The sequence below is a fragment of the Anarhichas minor genome, unplaced genomic scaffold (genome assembly GCF_050575085.1).
Source record: "Anarhichas minor isolate MPS153535 unplaced genomic scaffold, ASM5057508v1 ptg000010l, whole genome shotgun sequence".
Lineage (NCBI taxonomy): Eukaryota > Metazoa > Chordata > Actinopteri > Perciformes > Anarhichadidae > Anarhichas > Anarhichas minor.
In genome coordinates this window covers 6,528,243-6,555,606 of record NW_027466456.1, presented here as the reverse complement: position 1 = coordinate 6,555,606, position 27,364 = coordinate 6,528,243, and the positions used below count along the sequence as shown (strand labels likewise).

Here is a 27,364-nt window from a genome sequence, read left to right as displayed (position 1 = left end):
CTCTGTTTTTTACCTAACTGTAGATTTCTCGATTTCAGGGCACTATAATACACATTTGGGATGAGATAGATGTAACCGTGATTGTGAGGTGTAGAGAGAGCTTTTGATTGGTCACCTCTTGGTCACATGACTGGTGCATCCGCTTCGACTGTTGCTGTCTGGCATCTATGACAACGAACTTTGAAAAGTTGTCTGAATGGCTTCAATGAAGAAGAAGAATCTCTCCTCCACTACGGTGCAGCCTAAGTCTCTGAAATGTACCGTGCACCTCGACATTCAGACAGTAAGTGCACCCTTACGCTGCTCCTACGTAACACAACTCAGAAACTGACGTAGCGTAGTTAACGCGAGCTAGCTCGCGAGTTTACGTTCTCTTCCGTTTCCTTAACGTTCCATAACAGTTAACAGTTACCGTTAGCTAACTAACGGTCGTAACTTCAAGTGTTAGCTACCGGTTAAACGTTTATGCTCTAGCGTTACATATTACTAACCTATTTAGCTCACCAGAAGTGCATTTTACTAAATCCTCCTGAGTTTGACATAATAAATATTAGACCATAAGGCTTTACATATTGAGCAAAAAGTTAAAATGTCTGTGAGGCACATTTAAGTTACAACCCATTTGAGCTCACTGCTTTTTAAAAAATGTTTCCTTCGATGTGCAGCACCTGTGGATCAGTTGGAAGCTGATTGGTCTCATTTCCACCTGGTAGCGTTAATTATATCAAAGCAATTCAATTTAGTTTATTACTTTTGCGGGTTTAAAAAAAAAAAAAAAGGTCTCTCTGATATGAATACTTCCTCAGGGGATTGCACACTTGTGGTTTACAGCAGATTTTTTAAAATAGATTTAGACATGTTAATCTTCAACGGGTTGCTGTAGCACACTGATGCTACAGCACCAGTTCATGCTGTCTTCATGTATAATAAGATGAATGTTGTCTCATTACACAGGTCACGTGTCCAGGAGTGCTCCTGACCAAAAACAACGATGTCTACCTCAGTGTGTGTGTCATGGGCCAGTACAGGAAGACTCCCTGTTTACCCCCTGTGTTCCCTTTACTCTTCCACCATAAAATGATTTTTGTCAAGGTGAGAATTATAAATAAGATGCTACTATAACTTAGGCACAAGATGTAGAATTACTGTGTCTGTGGAGATTTTTTTTGTCTCAGATTTAGCAAGAGAGATGTTTGGAGGAATCGTGCAACATGAAAACAGGGATGCATATCACATGTCTTTAGGTCACATCCCAAACTTTCTGTTGGATCCTACTAATACATATTCATTGTACTTTTACTTACAAAAGAATAAGGCTCAAGAAATCTACATCCTAGAAGTTGTTCTCTCTTTATTTTACGCATGTCTATGCGTCGGCTGCAGGCTTTTACTGGCTTGCTTTTGAAGTCTTAGGATTCAAACTTGCAGCCTTCCAATTTGAGCATTACGGGCTCAACCCCAGATAAAAGAGGCCATCGTTCCCCTTGGGAGGCTGGCAGAGTTGGATACGGGGCAGTCTGTCTCACCTTGTTATAAGTATCGATCTGCTTTGTCTGTACTCTGTTTTACCAGACTTTCCCTGGCATTGTTGACCCTGCTGATGTAGCTGACCTCCTGGAAGGTAAACGGCCATCTGGGATTTGCTTCCTGGTCTCTGAGCCCTGAATCCTCTGCCATGCAAGCGTATCGGCTATTAGCTGTGATACTGATCATTAGCTCACAGTCTATTTGTGCTTTCCTTCCTCTTAGCTGACACAACATCTTTTGAGCTGATTCAGTTGGTGCCTCCAGGTATGCTTTCTGATTATGCCATATGGGCATTTTAAGTCCCCACTGTATCTAGTCACTACTCCGCAAAAACAGGATCTCTAACTTGGCTTGTGTGTGTGTGTGTGTGTTTCTGTTTAATGTCTGTCTTTGTGGTTTTTAGAGGGTGAAGTCTTAGCCACAATGGAGGACAGCAGCAGAGATTTCCTGTACCCTGGTCCCAGACTGAGCTCCAGAGAAAGAGCAGCAGAGAGAGAGATCCTGATGAAGAGATCGCCCTCCTTTCCTGTAGGCTGCTTTCCATCTATTCATTTTATTTATTTCATAGCCCTCCTTCCAACACCTGCGCCCGTATTCCTAAAACTTTTAATAATTATGCGGAAGAATTCTCCAAAGAGTCAACATAGGAGTAAAAAAGTTATTTGCTGAGCAAGAAGACACACATTTATCAAGTGACTTCTATTTACTGAGAAGTGTAAAAGTAGCTTTTTAAGAGCAACTCTTTAATTGATTCAGATTGATCACATGTATGTTCAGAGAAGGAATAGCCAATTAGAGATATGGATTTCACCCTATGGCTGCCATAGTATACATTCTTGTATATAATCCTTACAGTTTACTCAGTGTTATTCTGCAGAGACATCTATGGTTTGAAAAAACGTTAATATTATGATCACAGAGAAAAACAAAGCTGTGCTTTCATTTCAAAAAAATTCAAATTGGAGTAAAGTTGAAGGATATTTACTTTTATTTTTCACTTAAGACCAAACTGTTACTTTCAGCAGTTTTATAGATATGGTTCCAGGTGTATCACGTGTATTTCATGTGCTTCATGCTTGCAAAGGTACCTGATCTGCTGCACACTGCTGAATTATTGAAAGGAGCGATGTCAGGTAATGCGTTTAAACGTTGTTCACATGTCACAGCGACCCTACATTCTGCTCTGTGATCCGGCTTGATTGGCGCCTACGTTGCATGTGTCATTCACAGACTGGAGGAGAGTTTTGCTTTCTTTAAGTGAGTCTCCTCCTAATCTCTGTGGCTCATACGTCTCTGCACATGACAGGAAGGTAGCAAGATAACCAACTCAAAAGCACTGGCTTGTCTTCGACAAAGTGAAGTAATTTCTCCAGAAAACAGTGTTTTCCATATCGAGCTTCACAGACAGAACCTCTCTTTTCACTCTCCATCTTGTCATTGTTGCTTTTCCCTCTTCTTATATCATCTCGTTCTCTCCCTAGCTCCTGCGGGTTGCTTTTCTCTCCTCCCCTTGTCCTCCGAGGCACTAACTGGCATATTTAAATGTCTTTAAACACCATTCCCCTCACCATTGCTTTTATGTGTTTCTGTTTGAGGCCTACCTACCAATTTAGATGTCTCTTTCCAAATGCCATATTATTTAAACATCACTGGAGCCTTTCTCTTTTCTGCAATTTTGTTTTCCTCCAGTCAGGCAGAGATTGAAGATGTGTGAGTGTAAATTGGTGGTCCAAGCAGTGCTGTTATGTCTGTTTGTCTTAATCTCCCTGTTAAAGGTGTTGTGTTTGTACCTATCGTCCTTCTCCCTCTAGGGAATCTCCCTCAAAGTGGAGTTTGCCACGACATCGGTCATAGAAGAGAGTGATGGGGGAGACGGCTTGCCTTCCTCACCTGTAAGTGTGTCCTTTCATTACATCTCATACATCTTAACGTACCTTAACACACACACTGAGACACATGTCTTTCTGCTTTATTTCTGTTGTTCATTTGTAAAACACTTTGGTCTTTTGTAATTACATTCCGTTGTGTGTTCATGGTCTTTGGTCAACATGTAAACCGTTAAAACCCCTCAAAGTGCTCCTCACAAGTCAAGTAAACTGCGTGTGTTCATCAGCTCAAAATGTCTTGAGTTTGAACACATCACAGCTTCATACTCGGCATTACAACAGTAAAAATGAACCTCAAGACGGCTTTAATGAGCGGTATCGCTCGCCATCACATTTCTGTTTCCACCATACATACCCACCTTCTATTGTTGCCATGGCTACTACATCTATCTATCTATCCATACTGGCAGTGTTTCAAGGGTGTCTGTTCTCTCCTTGTGAATGTAATTACGGGGAGGCAGATCTGTGAGGTTGATTGCGAGGCTTCTCTCTCTCTCTCATCTCTGACTAGATGGGAGTTTACACACTATTTGTCACAGAACTATCCAGTCAGTTTTTTTTTTTACATTAACGATCCGATATGAGAGTCAGCTGTATCTCCACCGTGTCCTCGTGGATGTTTAAGGGTAACTGTGCTCAGCGGCTTGAAATCACTTTTCTGACACCTTCTCTCTCTTTCTTTCACTTGTATGGGGACTCCCAAGTTCTCATGTTCTCATCCACTGATGCCTTCTTCAAAAAACTAACAAAATCAATTATCTTGACAAATTCATTATTTTTTTCGAGCAAAACATTTTCTTGTTCGACCTTCTCAGTCGTGAGGATTTACTGCTTTAATTTGTCTACGTTGTAGACTGTTGGTCAGACAACATGGACATTGGGCTTGAGGAAATTGTAATTGAAATTGATAATGACAATAATTCTTAGTTGCAGACCTACTTAAATTGAATCTACTCCTTCATGGCAGTGTCAAGAATTAAGTGGGGCAAACTGCAAAAACAGCCCCCAAGATTTAAAAAAAGTGTGTGTGTGTGTGTGTGTGTGTGTGTGTGTGTGTGTGTGTGTGTGTGTGTGTGTGTGTGTGTGTGTGTGTGTGTGTGTGTGTGTGTGTGTGTGTGTGTGTGTGTGTGTGTGTGTGTGTGTGTGGCTGGCTAAATTTTGGGATGAGATAAAGCATGCAAAGGTTTTCAACTGCAGTCATTTTCTGAACTCTGTATAAACGAATACATTATACATATTAACGGGCTTTTAAGAGGCTAAATAATTAGAACTGTCTCCAGCTTTTCACTAACACAGATGATTGCACATCTCTCTTTGTAAGCAATAGCATGCTTTTTATTTACTCATGTTGGCACATGGTGGTGATTACTGCATACATTTTAATCTGGGATCATTTCACTTTATGATGAGTTGACATATCGATTAGTCGATGGACAGAACATGAATCAACTGTTTCGATAATTGGTTAATCATTACAGTGATTATTTTTTATGCAAAAATTGCAGAAAATGTTGTTTTTAAGATGGAGATTTGACAGAACAAGACATTTAAAGACGTCACTTTGAACTTTGAGAAACTGGGACATTTTATAGACAAAATGAATAATCTAGAAAGTAATTGGCAGATTAATTGATAGTGAAAATAATTGTTTGTTGCGTTAATAAACAGCAACTTTATTCACTAATTATTCATTTTTATAAGTACCCCCCGAAATCTTAGAAATGCCCCAATTTTTTCGACAATGGGGGCAATTGTTGGACCCCAAATATTGTATTTGCTACACTGCTTCATGGTCTGGTGTGACTCTGAATACATGCTGGTGCTGAGGTAATGTCAGCAGATGGTAGAATAATGCTCCGAATCTAGAGTCACAAAAAGAGTGTCACTTCAAAACACTAGTAAGAATGAAAACCTCTTTTAAACAGTCCTGTTTGTAACATGATCCATCACACAGCAGTTGGCATGTTGTGGCAAAAACACTGCCATGCATTTCCCAGGTGCGGTAACCTGAGCTATTTGTTTAAATGGGATGTCATTGACAGCCAAGCAGATTGTCAGAGTGTTCTCCTGGCCCCTCGGGGGGATGTCTGGATCAGAGCACCGCTGTGGCTGTCAGATGGTAGAATTTCTCCATTTTCTCCTAATGGCTCCTCAGCATCCGCATCTCCCCGACTGCCTGCCCACCCAGCTGCCAAACCTGGTCCTGTTTTAATAGAGATTTTAGAGTGAACGCAACCTCCACAAAACCTCTGAAACTGAGCGTTCAGCAATGTCTTCGTCTTTCTTTGCCGATATTTGGCTGCTCTAATCTTTGGTTAATTGTTATGATCCTCATTGGATAACATTTTTAATCCAAAAGTCACTTTGAGCCATGATAGCAAGTAGGGCCGGCCTTCTTAGTCAGTTTGTCCATCTGTCTGTCAGACTGTCAGCCCACCACGTTGGTCTTGACTGAATTATCTCGTTCGGATATTAGCATTGTTATTGTGTCATGGATGTGGTTAGCATGCTGAACTTAGCATTGTAGCTCAAAGCACTGCTTTCCAGTTGTGAACGTAGCAGCTAATCATCCAGTGACGAACAGACGGAAGAGCTGAGAGAAGTCACACATGGTGTTAGATGTCGGGGTTGGAGACCATACTTTGCTTCATTTTATTAAATCAGACCAATCTCAAATGGCAACCTCGATAATAATGTATTTATCATTTAGTTTCTCTTAAAAATAGTTTTAAATGTGTGTGATTTACCTAATTAGCATTTACATTATCTTTGTTTTACAGCCGGGTAATGCCTCTTTATCATATTAGACTGGAGATGGCCATCAAATGCAATTAACATTTTATCGTAACTTATTTATCCCCGGTTGGCATTACCCGCAGGAAGTGGGATATTGCATCGGAGAACGATGTTAGCGGCCATTAGAGTTATTAAAGTAATTCTGCAGAGGTTGTCTCCATGGCAGTGCCGACTGTGAGAGCTGTTGTTGTTGTAACACTTAAGCTGAATGATTTAGCTAATGCTTTAATGCTTTAGTCCAGGGAGAACAAGTCTGTGTCGAGAGTGAGATCAGCTGCCTTAATGGATAAAATGTCTGACGCGTGTGTAAAGGAACAATGTTTTTGATCTGCATAGAAATCTAAACTGCTGAGACAAATGTTATGTGTCACCTTTTAAAATGGAGGCTTGTTTGACAAAATACATCAACATTTCTCCCTCTCGTGTTCTGTCCCTGCACCCCTAGACCTGCTGTCTTTCTCCAGCGAGGCCATCTTTAACCCCATCCAGACAGAGTTCAGCGAAAAAGTCTTCGCAATCCGACGGGAATTTCTCCAAAATAGATGACGCAAACCGTGTCTCCTGTAAAGGAGGGAAGGAAAGGCTAAAAGTTGAGGCCAGAATCATAAACTCTGCACCGTCCTCAACATCCACACACTCCCCTTCTTCATCCACATCTGTCCGAAGGCCCCAAAAAGACAAGAAGGAAGGAAAACGCACTTCTTCTAGAGTTTTTGTAGACTCTGGCTACCACCAGCCCACCGTTTCCTCGAGGACTCGTGCCTTGTCCCCTTACACCCACCGCAAGATGTGCCAGCTGTCAGAGGACACCAGGCAGCGGCTCGGCCACCTCCATCTGGGACCTCACCACTTCAGGAAGGAGACCGAGAGCCAGCCGCCCTTCTTGGTTGGTAACATTCGATATATTCCTCCAACCTGCAACCAAGTGCTTTGTGCATGTGGTTTGTTTAATGCTAATAAAACACGTGTTCTGTGGACGCGGGTTAAAATGAACGGGATCCTGAATTGATGTAGTTCAACCCTCAGTGGGAGCTTCCCCAAAATGTAACATAATCTAGTGGGCAGATTAAGTGGAGAAGAGAGCAGTGTTAATCTTTTTACCTGAGCCGTTAATGGATTTTGACGTCATGAAAACGTTTCACTGTATGCACATATAATATAGCCTATTATCCTCACTGAGTGTGCTGTGATAGCACACCTCCTGGATGTAGGCTGTTTAAAACACTTCAATTATGGTCGAATCACTGCTGTGAGATATCTGCATATAAAAGGGAGTGATTCTCCGATCACACAGCCATGGGGAATATTCAGTTGATGGACAAGAACAACACAAGCCTCCCTCCCTCTGCTACCCCCCCCCCCCCCCCCCCCCCCCCTGTATTCCTGCTTCTTCATTTACATCAAAGTTAATCCTCAGGTATGAATATCAAAATCCACTAACATGCTGTTATTAAAGAAATGATTAGGTAGAGAGTTGTTTGTTTTCGTCACACACATGAATGGAATTTACTTACAATTGAAGTTTTATTAAAGAGAGAAGCGCTGGTTTGCTGCTCTGGTTTTCCTGGGGGATTGTTCCGTCTGTGATTAACCCGAGTAATTGAGAGTCAAGCTGCAATTAACAAATAGATAGCTAATGAAGTAGCTTAGCCCCATGGTGAATGCATTATCAGAGCCTCAACTCACCGTTTGTTTGGGGAGAGGAAGCACGCTCCCCACCTTGTCTGCTGTGTGCCTCATTGCAAGCTGTTTGGTGAAATAGTTTGGAGGTGACATGAAAGACATATGGTGGCAACATTGTTGTTTGTTGTCCAACTTCACTTTTATTCTGCACAACCTAAAAAATGTGATTCATGTCATTTCTTATTGTGTGATTGATTTATGTATCAGGATGCTCAAAAGTGAAGAAAAGCTGCCGTGCATGTGTTTTACTATGCAGACAGAATTTAAACTACAACAGTGTAGGTTCATGATATTGTTTGATTGTATTTCTGTTGTTGTCTACACCAGGTCCCTCTCTGCAGTAGTGCCTCTGTGAGGGGAAGTCCTTCCTCCGCTCCACAGGATGGGAGTATCCATCGACACTCAGTCAGCTTCACAGCTGATCACACAGGTAGGCCTTCACGTCCACATGCACAAACTAACACATGTATCGTTACATACCTACGGTCATGCTATACTTGCTGCAGAAAACATGTTTCCAAATAATTGCTCTAATATTTGAAGATTGGTTGTGTTGTGGAAATGTATTTGATGTGGTTTACGTCTTCATGATAAGACGTGGTGAAGTCTTTCAAAATACATAATAGGCTGTTTTTATGTATTTGGGTTGTTTATGTTGTCTGAGGATGTCAACAATGATAAAATGGCATCTGACAATTTTTTTGTCATTGTGAAATAACCGTTAGGTGCCAATCCACACAGATGACACATGGTTCTGTTCACAGCTGTAGGGTAACTTTCACTTGCACCTGTTTATGTTTAAGGAATAAACTCTTTTTAACATTTAAAAAGTACTGTCGATGTTTTCCAGTCAAAAAGCTGAGTTTTCTGTTTCCATAAAACTTCTAACTTGTCTTTGTCATCGTAGATTATTCTCTCCAAGGGAGTTACAGACCAAGAGCAGCCACAGTAAGTCTCATTATAACACTTCAAACCAGCAAATGACACAATGTCACTGTAGGTACTCGTACTCTAAGCCCGACTAACCCAATGATATACTGTCATCACACAACTGTTCTTTCACTATTCTGAAGTGATTCTAACATACCATTTTCACTCAAAGGAATCATGTCACTCTGCCAACAAAAAGTTGTAAAGTGAAAGTAATTAAATATGGTTGAACATTTAATGTTCATGTTGCTATAAAGCTGTATCACCTGTGACCTCTTCCAGGTGAAGTCAGGTTCTGTGAGGGCCCAGTTGTCTCCAGAGACACGGTCCAGACTTGAAGCCAAGACCAGAAGCCCCGTGAGAGGTGGTGCCTTCGCTCAGTCCACGCTGAGCGTGTCCAACTCCAGAAGTCCTCTGAGTCTCAGCTATTCCCTCAGAGAAAGGTAAACTCTCTACAGAATGCAACCCTTCCAAAGTTATTCTGAATCTTTTAAACGTTTGAGAAATATGTTACAATCAAAGCCACTTTAGCAAGAAAAAAGCGTGGCAATCCCATGAGGTGTGTGTGTGTGTGTGTGTGTGTGTGTGTGTGTGTGTGTGCGCGCCCAAGCTCATACACATCCAATCTTTAATTTTGATCACACTCGACAGGCAGGATGATTTCCCCTCCACCTCTTAAATTACAGAAGCTGATGTCTTGTCATGTTTGTTCATTACTGAGTGAGGAGGCAGGGAGAAGGGAAAACAAAAGAGGAAAATGGTATTGATTTGTGTTTCAGCTCGAGTCTGATGCATTTGACCCGATGCACGCTTTAATACATTCAGAGAGACCTTGTCATCGATCACGACAGCTGTGAGCTGAACACACCAACGCGACCGATGTTCCGTTGTTTGTTTGTGCTCTCCTCTCCCCTTCCCTACTGCTCAGTCCATAAGTAAACATTAAAATCAATAGACAATCTTAAAGTGCAGAGTAAATTGTAGGAAATGAATGATACTTTTCTCTCAATTGAAAACGCGACAGGAGTCGCAGGGTGGGAGATTAGAGCAGGCCTTGGTAGATTCCCGCCGACAGGGAGAGAGGCACGTCTCCCCACCAATCTTTGATCTATAAAGAAAGTGACAGATGCCAGTGGCAACGTTTGCTCCCTAAGCCCTGAAGTCTCAGTCTATTCATGTCTCTGGATGATTTGTCCTTGATGACTTTTTGAAGCAGGTAGCGAGTTTATCTGATTACAGATGAAAAGCTTCCATTCCCGAACTGAGCCAGGCCAAGACACCAGCCAGACAGTCAGTCGCCATCACCTCTTCACTCCCAGCAAATAGACGGGGACGAGAGGCAATACTGAAATTCATTACTGTTCACTTCTGTCTGTCTGTCAATTCAAGATTGCGTAACTGCCCGTGGTCAACTTTAAGACACATTGATATTGTGTTGATGAAGCACATTTATGCCTCCAGATGCAATGCACCATTTGTTTTGTCAATTGTGAAATTACTTTTTTATCTTTTTTGCTCAAAAGGTAGAAAATAGAGGGGAAAAAGTGTCAATTATTTCAAAGTTTTTTAAAAGTATCAATTCGGTGTGCTGGTGGTTTCACTTGTGCATCCACTCGCACATCTTGTGTTGGGTTACAGCACAGACTAGTGGACAAAAGGAATAACTGTGAGAACCAATTTTGAGCAATTTTGATCATCAATTAATTGTTGAAGTCCGTCTAGATGCCAAACATTCTTTGGTTACAGCGTCTCCAATGTATGGATTTGCTGCTTACCTGCTGATTTTGTTTCCTGGAATGACCACACATAAGTAACATACAGAGAAATACTTCTAAATGCATATATTCCTGGATTTCTACTACATTTATATGAATTAATAATTATTTCGGTGTTCATCAGAAATATATTTGTGAATCTTATTGTTTTTCTGTGTAAAATTCTGTTTACACACATATTACATTACATAAAAAGTCATTTAGCAGACGCTTTTATCCAAAGCGACATACAATTCAGACGCTCTCACACCGTAGTCACAGCTACGGGAGCAATTTTGGGGTTAAGTGTCTTGCTCAAGGACACATCGACATGCGACTAGCGGAGCCGGGGATCGAACCACCGGCCCTGCTCTCCACTTATCTACAGTCGCCCACCTATAATAGTAATAGTATTGTATGTCATAAAAATGTAAAAGAATAGTACTTTTTTATAACAAACATTACTTTGATTTTTTACAAAACCTTGTATTGACATTGTCACAGTACGCAATACTATGACATTTTTTTATTGCATACAATTACTTTATAAACTGTTTTATGACATTTCTCATGGCATACAACACCATGATTTCTTATATGACATTTATATATATATATATATAAACATTGTGACTTTATTGCCTCCGTGCTAGCTACAATCGTGGCCGGAGCGATGTGTTTACAGTTTGTCCTTCCTTCCGTTCAGTCAACCGTTCTTTTGCACTCATCCATCAGTTCCTCCTTCCATCCGTCCGTCCCACTCTCTTGAATTTGAATGCCAATTTCTTCAAAATTGGCACTAAAGTCCACTTGGACTCAAGGATGACATTTTTCATTTATACTATGAATTTGTGACGTATAGAAAATGTAATAAAAAGTAGTACTATGGCATAAAAATGTCATGAAAACAGGCATTGTATAGTCTATTATAATTAAGTCATTAGAAGACATAGTATAGTATATTGTAAAGTCAACATATATCATGTAAATAAATTCATACAAAAGTCATAGTTTAGGAAGTAATCTTAAACTGGACCTCGTTGAAATATAATTGAATAACTGTAGTAAAGTATTGAAATAGTACTCAAAAAGTACATAAAGCAAGTCGAAAAAAGTCATAGTATAGCATGTTGAAAATGCAGTATGTGATGTATGATCACAATATCAATACAAAGCTATATATCACCCTAAATTGATGTAGGTCTACATGGCTAACTCAGTTAATTAAGTTGTTTATGGGTTTTTAATGTGTAATTATTTGTTTTACCGCTCAGGCTCCAGCCCAGTCCATCGTACTGCGAGCAGATCCACAGCAGAGTTGAGAGGATTCTGCAGACACACAAATCCACCTGGGACAACCAAGTGACCGTGGACCTTTAACTTCCTGATCGGCTGATTCTTCACATAATTGTATCAGTCAGTGAGTCAAAACATCTCACACAGACACAGGTGTAGCTTCATTTATCTCCCTTTGGCGTTCATTTAAAATGCAAACCTTCCCAGCACCTGCTGCGCTGCGTTTGTCGTCGTTTCTCTGAAAAGGAAATCAATTTGTAGCACAGCAGCACTGCTTCCCTCCCACCCATCAGCGGTTTGTTTATTATTTATTTAAACGTTCCAATGGTAAAACCAAACGGAGATGTTGTCTAACTTCTCTAAAGCTGTGTGTGGAATTGGCTCCGGTATAAAGAAGCAACGTTGTGTGTGTGTGTGAGAAACGGGAGACATGGTGGATGTACAGTATGCTGCAGCTGTTCAGGGCTCAGCTCTCACAACACAAAAGAGCGACAAGAAGGTCGCAAAGAGCCAGCAGCTACGAGAGACTGAAGAGATTTAAGAGGAACAGTTTTTGAAGAAGTTTACCAACCCTGCCTTTATATGAATTAACTATTAAAGTAACGTCTGAATGTGCCAAACCAATTGGGACAAATGTCATCCTCTGCTTATGCTGCTTTCTCTTTGTGGGACCATTGCAGTCGTGTGCTGCTTATATCAGCCAAATTATGTCAGCTTCTTTAACACTGTATTTAATATCATTCTTTGTTTCGGGTTTTGTGATTATCTTTTTCAACGACATCTTCCTTTTTTCAGAATTAGAAAAACGGAGCTATATGTATTTGAAATGTTGTCACCTCAACATTTGGACTTAATATATAATTCTTTAGAAAATATCACCCGACACCAGTTTCTGATTTGATCATTAGTGATGAGATTTAATCCTACAAAACATGTTACAAGGCAGATTATTACGGTGCCAGTTGAATTAAAGGAAACCTTTACAAACAAAGGCCGTCAAAAGAAAAGTATTTTAATGTTCATGATGCATGCATATCTAGAAAGTCTATGATTACTGTGCTGCAATATTTGTTGGAATATTTGTTCCATTAGATTAAAAAATGTTTCAGTTGTAAATATAAGCATGTACACACTTTGTGGTAACTGTACAGAGCACTGAGTATTTCAAACAGGAACACCAGCCCACCTCCTGCAGTTGATTATATCAGTATTTATGAAAAGTCCCTCAGTCAGTGTTCATCACATCAAGTATTACTTCTTATGGAATTTACTCTTCTTCTTGCTCCTCTTGCCAGCTCCTTGTGCCGCTCTTTCCGTCACAATGTGCTGGTACTTCTTTTTGTTGTTGCTGGAAAGACGAGAGGAAAGTACATTTTATATGTTTGCAGTAATGGAATACATCTACACACTCCTGACTAAATACTGGAGAGCAAACTGACACCAATGTGCTCACACAGGTTAGCAAGAGCTGCTGCAATGTATTCTGGGAGCTGACATTCTTAAGTTAACCATGGTTACAAACTGTATTTTGATATCCTTCATAAATATTGTGTTGTAATAGATTTGAAATATGTGACGGCAGACACTGGAGCATCGCTGACACAGTATTAGGTCACAGCATCAGTCTATTTCATAGTTGAATCATGTGACATAATAAAGCCACGTCCAGAAAAATGGTTTTGTGTTCGTTTTCATTTCAACTTACTGTCTGAACTCAGCATCCGATAGCAGCTCCTCCACCATCGTCCTCTTCCTCGCCCTCTTGGGAACACGGGAATGATAGAAGTCGACTGGGTTGTCCACCACCGTACCAACCTGTATCACACACACAAGTAATGCTGTGTTAACGGGAACAGGGTAAAGCAAACGCATGTTATTGGAGCGCTGAAAAAAGTAACGCAATACATGAAATCGAAAAAAAGAAGACTTAATCAGATTACCGATGGGATAAATTTAGTAAAAAAATGGGGATTATTAGTTACAATTTTAAAAGACAAAGACGAAGATAAAATAAAGAACGATATTCTACCATACAAGTGTCACAGAATGGCCTCTACAGCGGTACAAACATTCTTTAACTAGGTGGAAATTTCCCCATAATTCTGTATGTAAAGCAGAAAGGGAAACATCACAGGACAGTCTGCTGCCATCTAGTCCAGAGTTTATTCTTTTTGCAGAGGCAGTGCAGCGTGAAAAGATGCTTCGTAGGAAATGAGCGAGCCGCTTAAATTTCTGGTCCAGCAAACATAACACAGGACAAACCGGGAATTCAATTTATATTAGTAGTGCTGCTGCTCCTCGTTGAAATCCAGCTAAATTCATAATTCTGAACTACAGACCCTATTAGTGAACCCCTTAACTATGAAAATGACAAAGTCATGACCATGTTTCCAAAGAAAACAAATATAAACATTGTCTTGTTCTTGAAGAGGGATTCTGAGGGGCAAGAGATTTGTTTTCTACCAACCTGAAAGTATTTGGGAAAGCCATCTCTGTCGTTCTTCTTGTAGAACCTCTTGGGGTCCATGGAGCCTCTCATCTTCAGGACTTGGAGGTCCCCTTTCAGCTCCTGTGTGATCTCCGGGGCTTTCATATTAAACCAACCATCTCCTGTTGATTTCGCCCTCTCCGTCTGGGAAAAACAGCGATCTCAATTATTTGGAGAAGCCTTTGAAGCAAAGAATTACAATAAAAACATCTGCTCTACTGTATTTATGATTTGGTGATTTGGGGCAAGACGTTTCATCATAACTGATTCCACAAACATGATCCAAGTGATAAAACTAGGAGATTGAAGCACAGATAACCTATAAAGCAAAGCATGTGAACTTACTCTGTGTTTCAACTTTACGGCTCGTTTGGATTCACTGTACGGCGGCAATGCATCCTTCTTCTCAAACTCTGGTCCTATCACACTCTTCTTCATCACCTGTGGACAGCAGCAACAAAAAAAGTGTTATTGGATTTACTCGTGCTTGCATAACTATAAAGTTCATTATTCATTCTGCATCACAGATCACCTTCAAAAATCAATTACTTATTTACCGCATCTTGGATCTTCTTTTCCTTTAGTTTTCGCAGTGAAGTGGAGACGGGTTTTGATTTGCTGCCATCAAAATTGATGTATAAGCCCCCGAGCTCCTTCACTCTGAAGCCAGGGTCAATACGGCTGGACATCTCTTTCCTGGAACAAATAAGCAGAAAGAAACTTCCTCAGGAGGAGCAGTCGTGTCTCATTTCTCACCTCAGCACACAGTTATACAGTGAAAACTGCTTATAGTGCTCACGTCTGCCCGGGGTCCTCCACATGTACAATAATAATTAGTACACATGTGTTCCTAAGTGAATGAACCAATCAAAGGCAGCCACCTTTCATATACTTACAACTGAGGATTTCTACTCGAGAAAAGGAATTCTGCATCTTCGTCATCATCATCCCCCTCCTCATCAACAAACTCCTCATCTTGCTCCTCCTGCTCCACTTTGTCCTCCTTTGTGGCCTTCTCCTCCTCCTCGGTTGGCCTCTCCTTGTAGTACTGTTCATCAGCCTCCTGTCCGGGCCGTGTGTCGATCATAAACAGTCCCTCAACGGCTGCAGCTGCTGCTTCACACTTCTGGGAAGGTCCTGCTCTCTCCTCTGCCGGGAACTCCTCTTCCTCCACCTCTCCAGAAACCTCCCTCTCCTCATCTTCATCCTCGCTGCTCTCCAGCAGGCTGATGATTTTTGTGTTCTGGACGATGACATCTTTAGGTTGCTGTTCAGGGTCAGAATCTACTGTGATACTCTGCTGCTGGCTGGATGTCACCTGAATGGACTCAACTTGGACCTCATTGGAGTCGACCACCTGCTGGGCATCTATATTCAATGTGCCGACTTCCATTTTCTCCTCCTCACTGGGCCCGGTTACCACAGCAGCATCCTCATCTCCCTGTGGTGCGTGGGCGTCCACATGAGCCACTTCCATAGCTTCATCCTTCTCTTCAGTCTCCTCTGTGATTTCAGATGCACTTTCACACGATGTCGCTGTAGCTGATTGCTGAGGCTTTAACGGCTCTGATGGCTGGATTGTTTCCTGCATCACCGTCTTCTCTGAGGCGTCCCCGTCCGTATTTTCAGCACGCGGCTCCTCCTGCTGGTGTCTGTCAGTCACTGCAGGTGTAATTACAGCTTCCTCAGCACAAGCAGGACTGTCTGATATCTTGAGAGACCAACTGGGGGAGTCTTCTTCTGAAATGACAACTACTCCCTTTTCCACACTCATTGTATCTGCCTCAGTTGGTGTGAGATCAGTACGATTCACGCCTTCTTTCTCTTCCAATGGTTGGTTCTTATCTCCTTCCAACAGTGTGCAGTCCGCGTCCGCAAGGATCACTGTTCTTTCTAACATGGAATCATTGATTGAAGTGTCCTCCATAGTTTTTTCCAAAACAATACTACAGTTCTTGATTGAGCTCCTGGCAGCCCGAGCACTCCGACTGCTGCTCCCTGAGCCTGTGCGGCTGCTGCAGGGAGTCCCTTTGCTTCGTGTGGTGCAGGGGCTGCCCATCTGGGAATGCCCGTCAGTCGGCTCAGAGTCTGAGTCCAGGGCTTTGGGACAGGCTGGTCGGGTCTTCCCCTGTCTACGAGTCGTCATACTGTAAGTGGGCCCGGACTCAAACCCTTCAGAGTCGCAAGACTGGGGCTCACTGACGTCTACAGCAGCTGCCGCGCTCCCTTTGGCTGCCCGGCTCATTCGAGCTCTCGGGGCGGGGGATTGAGAGCTTTCCGAGGTTTCGTCTAGGTGGAGGGGGATCGGACCGGTTTGCCTTCTGGATCTCGTAGCTCTGCGGGTGGTGGAGACGCTGGACACATAGCTGTCAGCATCTGAGAGCTCTGAGTCTTCAGTTTGTTGTTTGGCAGATGATCTGGGGCCAGCAGTTTTTCTCTGACTTCTGGCAACTCTCTGGGATTTGGACACCGAGTCGACCTTGACGTCTCCCACCTCAGCCGGCACGAGCCTTTTCGGAATCGTCTTCCTCCTTGTGCTCCGGCGGACACTTTGGCTGGCTTTCGATGCAGACACTGCAGAAGAGCACGATTCCACCTCAGATATCTCATCATCTTCCCGAAGTACTATGCGGTGCGTTCTCCTGTTCCCTCTGGTCATTGGTAGTTCGCCGTCAACCACCGGAGAGCACCAGGAGTCCGCCTCAGGTATCTCATCATCTTCCCGAAGTACTATGCGGTGCGTTCTCCTGTTCCCTCTGGTCATTGGTAGTTCGCCGTCAACCACCGGAGAGCACCAGGAGTCCGCCTCAGGTATCTCATCATCTTCCCGAAGTACTATGCGGTGCGTTCTCCTGTTCCCTCTGGTCATTGGTAGTTCGCCGTCAACCATCGGAGAGCACCAGGAGTCCACCTCAGGTATCTCATCATCTTCCCGAAGTACTATGACACTGCTCCCTCTGGTGCGTGTCGTTGGTAGTTCGGCATCAAACACCGCAGAGCAGCAGGAGTCTTCCTGATCCGCTTCGTGGACGGAGCCCACAGGTGTGCATGACTGCTCTGGACTGTGGAGTCTGGAAGCTCTGGTGCATCTTTTCAGCAGCGAGGTAGGAGGAGAGGCTTGGAGTTGTCCCTCGCTTTTTTCCAGCTGGCTGCTGGTCTCCACCAGGGCACTTTGGGTCGGGCTCTCTGCTTGTTTAGCAGTGCTCCTGGTTCTCCGACCAGGTGAAGGAGTGGCCTGTTTGAAAGAAAAAAGACAATATTTAGTTGTCACAAACGCATAGCTTCATATTGAAAAGGAAAAATATCTAAAAACTGTATTTGTTCTTCAAACGTTACTCAGACGGGAGTAAGTAGTGTGTTCGTTGGGGACTTTGAAGCACACATTTGGTGCTCTTGTCTAGTATTTAGGGCAGCAGGACGGTGGGTTTGGGATTGACCAGAAGTAAAATACAGTCACTGTTAATGAAGGAATAAAGTCACCCAGTGAAAATAAGGACCGGTTTGTGTTTTTTCTACTTCATCTATCATTCACGAGTAGGATCTTTGAATCAATTTTAAACCACTCTTATTGACAGTTTAAGTAGGTTAAAGGTTTAACTTGTGTAAAAAAGTTATCTGTAGTATGTGATATATGCTGAATATAGAGACCGTAACAGTGGATTAAATAAAAACGTGTCAAATTGATTCAGTTTCTTTAAATTAATCTTTAATTCAATATCATTCAAAGCTGCATTGATGTTGGGCGAGATACACACACACCATCGAGTTTAGTCCGTCACGTTACGGGATCGTTGTATCTATCAATATTTTCAGTTTTCTCTACTTGTTTCACAACATCGAAACGTTTACAAACTTCGATAAGAAAGATGGTGTCCACGTGAAGTTTTGAGCAGCTGCACATTCACGAGCTAACAGACACGTGCCGGGCTCCCTTCTCCTCGAACTAAACCTTAACGTGGTCTCTGAACAGTAGCAGGTTTAACTAACGTGTCTCTGTCGTACGTACCGGGACATCAGAGGACTGCTCGGGGTTTGTTTTAGTTGGAGAGCACACGCGTACTCCTCTCCTGGTGGCCACCATCTTGCATGCTGCTAGCAAGCTCGCTAGCTCCTCACACTTCCGGTTTGAGAGTTGGACTCGACTAATCGATAAACGGAAATAAGATACAGGCCAAGCAGACGATCGCAGAGTCGTGACTCTCCTTCAAGTCCTGGTGGTGGAAAAACTGTCCAGGTGATTTAAAGTAAAACTTCTCTAACGTTAGTTAATACATTGAGTACTGCGTTGAAAGTGTGCGAAAGAAAAAGTACGAATTGTTCTCAAAAGGTACTTTAAGAATGAAAAGTTCTCAATGCAGACAAACAATGTTTTCTTTTTTTTTGATACTGTATGGACTCATGAGTCTGAAATAAAAGTTGATAAACCCTGTGCGTTATCCTCATACTGTACTGCTCTATACTGTATTTTATTAGGTGACGCTGGTGTGTAACCTTTTTAATGTTAAAGTTGCTTGAGGTTGTAATTTTAATAATAATAATTTAAACAACTTACAGTAGGCTAAGTATCAACAAAACATGTTTTACTGCATCTTAATGACTCGGCTGAGTTTAGGTAGCACTTTCAACAAAGTTAGAAGTTCCCTTCTTCGTTAATTTAGCTATTTTCTTTGTAACACCAAAATCTTGATTGTATTATCGAAAAATATTAAAATAAACCACACTAGCCCGGGGTCATTCCATCTTTTAAATATTTTACACCAGTGTTGATGGTAAAACATAACTTTCGTGATTTTAATAAAGCCAATTCATGATATACAGATATATGACAACATTAAATATGTTTACAGTACAACAGATAATTTGTCTTCATGAGATTAACTGGATCCGGTCTGGAAAAACAACCGTGATTCTTATATAAAAACATCTTCCTCAGAGTTATCAGATTTTAACATCTCCTTGGCACGGAGTTTCCAGTGCTAACAACGATGCATATAGAGGACAAGCACCTGCTTTGCATGTCAATCTCAAAATATTAAATATCCTCAAATTAATCTCATGAGCACAGTAGTGGGTCAACATGGTCCGAAAAAAAGGCCTGATAAAATACAGTTGTATATACTTACATAGTTGTTTTCTTCACCAATTACAATCACCATCATAAAATAAACATCTTTGATTTAAATTTGCACATATTCTTTTCTCAATTTAGGAATGCAAATACAGCAGGAAAAATCCAATTGCAACAACAAACGTTTTTCTGATATTTTTCCATATACAGCTTCAAATTGTTTTCAATCATTCTGTACTAAAAACAAATCTCTTCCTTTGACTTTTCATTCAGACCAATATATTTAAAGCTTGATTCACACAGACACAGTGGAGACAAAGCAGGTATGAGGACAGGAGGAGAGAAGGATGAGAGGCACTTCAAGTCAGATCAAGGTTAAGGAACCCTTGACCTTGGATCAAAGTTTAGCAACCACTATTTTCCATCATTAAAGCAGCCTCTATTGTGTTGATAAATGGCTGATCTGTCAATGTACTATTCATCTGTGAAACTCTCACTTCCACAGTCTATTCTCTTAAAAACCGAATCTTGAGTTAATATTGCATGTTCATCTCCTATTTATGATCTCACTGAGACGACGCTAATGAACACCTGCATCAGTTAAAATGAAGAAATGGTACACGATGACTTCCAGACTCATGGTGAATGGCAGCATCCATTATTCAGAGCTATTACTTTGCATGTTGTGTGTGTGTGTGCATGTCAACGAAAAGAGGAAAATGGCTTCGTCCATGCGTCTTCCCTAGTGGGTTGCGCTAGGGGCTCGCCTTCCTCGCACTGACAAGGTAGCCCTTAGCCTTGATAATGCCCCGGCTCTTCACAATAATGGAGTAGCGAAGGACCCACTCCAGCCTCCAGTCAGCAATGTTCAGGTCCTGCGTTCCCTCCTGCACCGCCTCCTGGAATGTGGCTGCTGACATCAACTCTGTGGAAACATGGAACCAAAAGAAGAGACGTTCAAAACTCATGAAAAAAAATGACAGGTGAACTGCGTAAACATGAGACTCACTGATACTGCTGTTGACCCAAACTACAACTTTATCTGTAAGTATTTTATTGTCAATAAATCCCACGAAAAGACCAAAAATGAACAATGTCTCTGTACACTTTCCTCCCTTCTCTGTGGCTATCAGGACCAAGCCCAATCATTTCTCCTAAAGATATAAATCTATTTTGTGGGACCATTTTCAGCCGTGCATTACTACACATTTGGTGTTGTAGTAATTCCACCAGCAGGACAGTGTATGTGGGACTGACTCAAAATACACTACACTACCCATATTCACGATAATGTTGAAACAAGTCTCTCAGTGCAATGAAGCACATTTGTGATATTGGGCTATATAAATATGATTGACTTGGTATATCTGGCTTTTTCTACACAGAAACAGTTTGTTTTGGTCTTTTGATGGGATTTGTTGCCAATTAGAAAAATATAGAATATCAAATAGCTTACCCCTTGTTCAACTAAGCACTGAAAAAACTGTTTTGCATTCAGAAACTTTACTACAAACCCATCTGACTGACAGAAAAACATTTTAATTGAATTTCTGAACCTTTGGGATCGTTGTGTGTGAGCAGCTGGATGTCAAACTCTTTGGCAAAGGCTGTCAGGTCCGGAGGCATCACACAGCAGGAGGCCAAGTTGAACTGGTTGCTGGTGGGCTTCACCTGTACAAGAGAGGGCATGTAGTCAACGACTGGCTTCATTTGGTTGAACATAGGAAATGGCACACAGTGGCCAAAGTTCATAATAGAAAAACACATTACTGCTTTCACATTTTGTAATCTATGAATCCAGCGTATTATAGAAAGTCAACAACCATTTAATGAATAAAGCCCCATTTTCATTTCTGAAACTAATTAAGGTTCACACACACAAGATTTCCACTAACCTGAGCCCAGTTGTAGAGCTGCTCCAGCAAGTCTTTGTCTAGGTCAGAGGTGCCAATAGCAGCAATCTGCTGGCTTCTGACCAGAGCCTCCAGCTCCTCCCAAGCTGGCTGAAGGTGGGCCAGACTTTGGCTGTCACTGTCCAAGGGCCACGGTGGCGCTATGATAACAGAGTCAAGCTGGGACACTGCCAGCGCCTGGCAGACTAGGGATGAGTGACAGACAAGGCCGTAACACAAGTAGAGCTAAGTGTCCTAAAAAATGTGTGCAGTCTTTAAGATACATAAAGATTCAGCTGAAGAGATTTAACGCTCACCCATCTCCACTGCATCTCTGATGGAGGATTGAACCGACTCGCACAGGAACAGCTTGACTGCGAAAACAGTTAAATTTAACTGCGAAAGCAGTTAAATTTGAAAAAAAAACTCTACATCTAACCTACTAGTATAGTACAGTACTTGAGTAAATGTATTTAGATATATTCCATCACTGCTAAAACCAGAGGACAACATTGTTTACAAGAGCACAAAGTTCTTCATAGATCTAGCCTCTAAATGTTCCTCTCAAAGTGCACCAGATTGATGCATTTAACTTTAAAATGTACAACATTCCCCCCTCTAAAGGGTCTGACGTTCACCCAACAGTCTCATAAAATGCTGTGGCAAACACTCCAGTACTGACCTGAGACCCTCAGTTCATCCCTCTCTTCAGGTGTAATAGCATCAGTTGCCTGGGGAATGGAGCAGTCCAGTGTGTCTGGGAAATCCTGCAAGACGAGCACTTCATTTAGAGACTGTGTGTGTTGTGACTACAACACATTTTAGACCTGAAAAACCTTCATCGGTCTCTTCAAATATTGGCTTTTAATCATTGAACAAATGACAGGACAGACAGAAACCTCACAGAGTTCCCTGTGGGGATTTCTTGTAAACAAACTATAAAGTTATGTTTACATTCAGTGTTACTCACTAATGAGCATTGTGTAAAGCCTTGATGTCTAACAAATGTGATGAATGCATTTCCTTCCTCAGAAATGTTTTTGGAAAGCTGATTTTTCTAAAAGGTTTGGAACCTGAATAGTTTACAACTAGTTTTCTTCTTTCCTGCCTTTTCCAGCCATTGCTTCTTATCTTTGTGCATTACTGCCACCTGTTGACCAGTGGAACTCTGTGACACCATTAGCAGAACGTGTAACAACAGGAACCATCAGAAGAACGGCTCTGTTCAATGTCATTCAGGCAAAAAGCAAATCTGATCTGGTCTGATTATTGTTTTTAATGGTATATGAGGTTATCATTAGCATTCCTTGTTAAAAAAAAATGTACCCACACAAGAGAAAACATTTAAGTCTGATCTGTCATGAGAGGAATCTCCTCTAAATTGTCTCATTCAGTGTTTTATAGTCTACTAAACGCCATTTGTTTTGCTCAGAAGACTTAACAAGTGATACATTTCATACAGTACTCTTATGGACAAAGGTTGAATATGACGTGTCAGCACATCACACAATGAGACCTATTGTATTTAAAATTTACATGTTGATGTTTAAAGAAGGTTAGCATAACACGGCCAGAACTTTGAAAAATGTCGGATCTTTACAACATGGATCTGTTACACAGCATCAAAAAGCGTCAGAAGACAGCTCAGGGCCCCATCACTTAAACATCCCATTCTCTCCATGTCCCTGCAGGGGACGTGTCTAATATGCTTTGTATTTACGATCCCTGAGTTCAACTCTTTCAAACTTCCCCCATCCCAATTTGAGTCCTGTGGGCGGGGTGATAAAAGTTGCAGCAGATTAGCTGATCCAAGCAAAACAGCCAGAGCAGAGTTCAGCAGGAACACTACGTACGATCCTGCATCGTTTTAAATCTCCATTTCAGGTTTGTAGTTAGTTTGATGAACACAAGTGGTTGATGAATGCGTTCTAGAAATCCCATCACAGTTAATGAACAAAACCCCCATGGCAAAGTTTTTGCCCCCCCCTCCCCCTCCCTTACAGACAGACTCACATTTGGAATGGCGCTTTTGGCAGGCAGCACTGCATGAACATTCATCATGACAGCTTCTTTTCAGCAAGGCTAGAGGCAACCTTTGATGTTCATCACTACAGTTATTTTATTTTCCCAAGCACTGGAGCCTCCCTGGACAGTGTGGTAGCACATTGTGAAACTTATTCACATGCTGCTGGTCTGACCATAAGTGAAAACGACAATGCAAATACTAACATGCAAAATAACTGGTATGGAAGAGCCAGAATTAGATGTATTACTAAACATCAAGAACCCAACAGAGCTACATCAACACATTAGGATAACAGGAAACATCTCCCCCACCTTTGATGGCTGCTTTGCTGTGGAAGACCAATCACTAAGCGTGGCTTGAATGCAGTCTTTAAGCTGAAATATGAAACAGAAAAACAATTGTTTATTAACATCTGTGAAACATGCATATTTTCAGGAAGGATCCCTGAAGCAGAGAAGCTTTTTATCCCTCAGCAGACCACCGCACCAACATCTGGACAGCTGTGACATGCTGCTCTGCCAAACTCGAGCTGCAGTGTGTTATAAACAATGAAATCAGTTAGACAAAATGTCCCAATGTCCCACATCGGCTCAAAGTGTGGGACAAAGACAGGAGACGAGTCAAGTTTAAGTGATGACGAATAATTTATTTCCAACACATAATTACAAAAGGATAAGTATGGGGTGAGGAGGCCAGCTGCATCATCAGTAGTGTAGGAAGAATATGGATGAGTGAGACATCTCGATGAGTGCGGAAGGCAATACTAAAATACAATACAAACCTTTAAAATAACTACAGTGAACGTCTCTGCAACGAGTCGATTAATGGATTAGTCAGTTATCTATATCTGATAATTGTCTGAGTCATTTATTAAGCAAATTGCCAAACATTCACTAGTTACATCTTTATTATGAGGATTTGCTGCGTTCCCCTGTGTTATATACATTTTATATATTTCAGTTTTAGATTGTTGTTTGGACAAAATAAGCTAGTTGAAAACGTCAACTTAAAACAAAAATTGTGATTGCAATTGTTCACCATTTCCTGTAGTCTTTATTATTCTCTCTCTTTTTTTTTTTTTTAATTGAATCAATGTGGAAAATAATATGTAGGTGCAGCACTAAATGTATGAATGACACGTGACCATATCAGTAGATTCTGAGTACTGGCTCAAACCAACACTTTCAATAAAGCACCTGTCTGCAGGTGTTGTGTCACCCGTTTGCTGCTTTCAGGCTCAACGTTCCTAAACTGTTACACTCAAAGTGTGTTTGATGTGAGCCGACTACAACAAACATCACATGTGTTAAACATGCCTCCATCACATCAGTAAGACACACTAGACCCAAACTCTACTTTTACTTTATCTCAGACACAGTCCTGTAACTGGAGACCTCGACAGGTACAATTTGAATGACTTCTTTTTAAAACGTCCCTCTTTATGGACCTATACACGCTTTATTATCAGATAACACACACTGGTATCGTTAGCCAGTTAAATGTTTAGTCAGCTAAAAAGAGGCTAAGCTAATAAGCTAAACTGTCACATAACAAGCTAACTTACTGCCGTCGTTTTAAATTCAGACAGGTTTCCGGTGTCTCACCTCTTCGCTGGGAGAGGACGGACACTTCTTTTTCAGGCGACTTCGGTTGACTAAATTCCCGGTGTGCAGTCTGAGAGTCTTGGCGTGGGTCAGCAACATCTTCGCCTCACTGTTCATGTTTTGAGGGTCCATGTGGTTCTCGATCACCGAGCTAACAAGTTGCTAATCAGTGTCTTGCTAGGACGAAAAGTGCGCGTTCACTCTGACACCAACCGCTACTGTAACTGCTGGTTCGCGACCAATAGCACAGCCCACACAACTGTTATAAAACTATGAAGTCAGGATGACTTGCAATCAGCGTGTTGCCTGACTTGCTGTCTGAGTGGTTGCCTAGAGGCTGTTATGAAGCAAGCCGGTCGGTCACGCCCACACTCGAGGTGTCGGTGAATGTCCCGTAAAACCCGGTCAGGACGTCCATAACCAGTGGGCTACATCCATAACACGGAACTGGATCGATGGAATAGACTTTTTGTATCGGATGCAGTTCTCATATCTGACCGCTAGATGGTGGTGTAGTGTTTCTAATAATCTTTCTCAAGCAGAGATAACAACATTTTATAACAAACTTACGATGAATACTCAATTAGTGTACTAAAAAACAATTTGAAGCACCTGAACTTTATTTTAAAAATTGACATTTTCCACTATTTCTACTTTTCACACCACTGGCACTTTTGCCTCATCGGATTGACTTTAATCTGCTGCTCTATTTTTATTTCTATTTTTATTTTATATACCTCTTACTATTTATTTTTCTGTCTCTCTGATGCAACAACCAAATTTCCCCTCTAAGGACAAATAAAGATTTATTTTCTTATCCTCTAATCCACAACACTCATGGAGCCATATTGTACTTTTTACTCCACTACATTTATTTTACAACTATACGATATTGCAGATTAAACCTATCATGAACATATAAACTACAATACATTTTCACAAGGTAATTTTGAATTTAACCACCATGATGTTGTACATGAAAGTACATTACTGCTCATAACCCTGTACTTTTATTTGTACTTATAATGCAGTGTGTTTCTACTGTGGTTCTGGTGCTTAACTCAAATAAAGTATCTGAGTACTTCTTCCACCACTGTTGGCCATCCCTGTATACACCTTTATGTACTAATGTATCATTGGTCTGGTGTTCATGGTGTGGGCTGCACTACTTTGTCCCAATTATCGTAAATCTTAATGTTACAGCACACAATTATATTTTAGATATCTTGTATTTTTTATGTATGTATGTACTTATGTATAACATATAGATTTTGTGATTTATCAATTAACTTCTTCACAGATGATGGACTTTTTATTTTTAACAGTTTTGGTTTCAACATTACAATACTCTCGTGCACGAAGCCTAGATACAGAATTAGATTTCCCAGTGTGGTGTGAAAGAAATTGAGTCCTGGCCTCAACCTCATCCAACAACACCTTTGGGATTAACCGTCTGGAACGCAGACTGCATCCAGGCCTCATCGCCCAACATGAGTTGCTAACCTCACTGCCACTCTTGTGTCTGAATGGCAGAACACAAACTCCTTCAGAAAGCCTTCCCAGAGGAGTGGATGCTGTTATAGCAGCACATTAATGTCCTTGGCTTTTGAATGACATGTTTAACAATCACATAACGGTCTAATGTTCGTCTTTACACCTACTTCTAACCATAGAATGTACTTAACTTTAATCTGTAAAAATGTCTTTCAATATATTACAAATAGACCTGCAGTGGCTTACATCTGGTATTTGGTAGACACACAATCCAATGTAATTTACAACACAAGCCAAGAGAACAGTGACATTTGGAAGCAATCAAACTATCCCGGGGATGAGATGACTATGAGCGCAAGAGAAAGTAAACTTTATGAAGTCCGGCATTTTTCTTCGGAACACATTTATTTTCATACCTCACAAGGCACAGTCATACTGAGTGTAGAAAACACTGAGGTCACAACTTTTGTATTCTTGCCAGGAATTTTGAGGGGGTAACTACAGGGGAGCTACATTTTACAACCGTAGAAAGGTAACACATGTTGGGCTTTTAGTGAGCTGTTCCAAAACTTTTTAGAGAAGAAATTATAGTAGAAATACGGAGCAGTTAAAAAATAAACAGAATATAAAAGATACAAAAAGTGAATACATTTTCTAAGAGGGCCAGGTGTTGTTTCACTGGGGTGGTTTGATAAAGGTTGTGTAAGTTTGAAGGGCTCCCACCACCCCTTTCTGCTTCTATTTTAACCACTGTAATACAAATATACTTGCACGTGCATTTGCACACAGTTACAATCACCCACATATGTTGTCACTTATTTTGAAATGAACTTGTAATGAAGCTTGAAAACAACATTCATCAAACATATTCAGTACACGGGCCTCCTGACACCCCACTTCTCCTTCTCTCCGTGTTTATT

General features: G+C 41.3%; 3 protein-coding genes across 3 annotated transcripts; 1 reads left to right on the top strand and 2 right to left on the bottom strand.

Annotated features, from left to right (window-relative positions):
- Positions 1-143: 143 nt before the first annotated feature.
- spata6 (spermatogenesis associated 6) lies at positions 144-13,564 on the top strand. Its single transcript, XM_076087886.1, has 11 exons — positions 144-283; positions 955-1,092; positions 1,573-1,621; positions 1,750-1,791; positions 1,931-2,055; positions 3,339-3,419; positions 6,655-7,095; positions 8,220-8,322; positions 8,800-8,840; positions 9,105-9,265; positions 11,851-13,564. Exons 1-11 carry the CDS (start codon positions 197-199, stop codon positions 11,954-11,956), a joined length of 1,374 nt encoding a protein of 457 aa, XP_075944001.1. The 5' UTR covers positions 144-196; the 3' UTR covers positions 11,957-13,564.
- On the bottom strand, positions 12,762-18,522 carry dnttip2 (deoxynucleotidyltransferase, terminal, interacting protein 2). Its single transcript, XM_076087884.1, has 7 exons — positions 18,367-18,522; positions 15,257-17,595; positions 14,918-15,056; positions 14,706-14,801; positions 14,340-14,504; positions 13,578-13,687; positions 12,762-13,220 (listed from the first exon to the last, which is right to left on the bottom strand). Exons 1-7 carry the CDS (start codon positions 18,439-18,441, stop codon positions 13,124-13,126), a joined length of 3,021 nt encoding a protein of 1,006 aa, XP_075943999.1. The 5' UTR covers positions 18,442-18,522; the 3' UTR covers positions 12,762-13,123.
- A 601-nt stretch (positions 18,523-19,123) lies between these two features.
- Positions 19,124-25,267, bottom strand: gclm (glutamate-cysteine ligase, modifier subunit). Its single transcript, XM_076087887.1, has 7 exons — positions 24,951-25,267; positions 23,658-23,720; positions 22,003-22,087; positions 21,638-21,694; positions 21,324-21,526; positions 20,985-21,099; positions 19,124-20,353 (listed from the first exon to the last, which is right to left on the bottom strand). Exons 1-7 carry the CDS (start codon positions 25,080-25,082, stop codon positions 20,184-20,186), a joined length of 825 nt encoding a protein of 274 aa, XP_075944002.1. The 5' UTR covers positions 25,083-25,267; the 3' UTR covers positions 19,124-20,183.
- Positions 25,268-27,364: the final 2,097 nt, after the last annotated feature.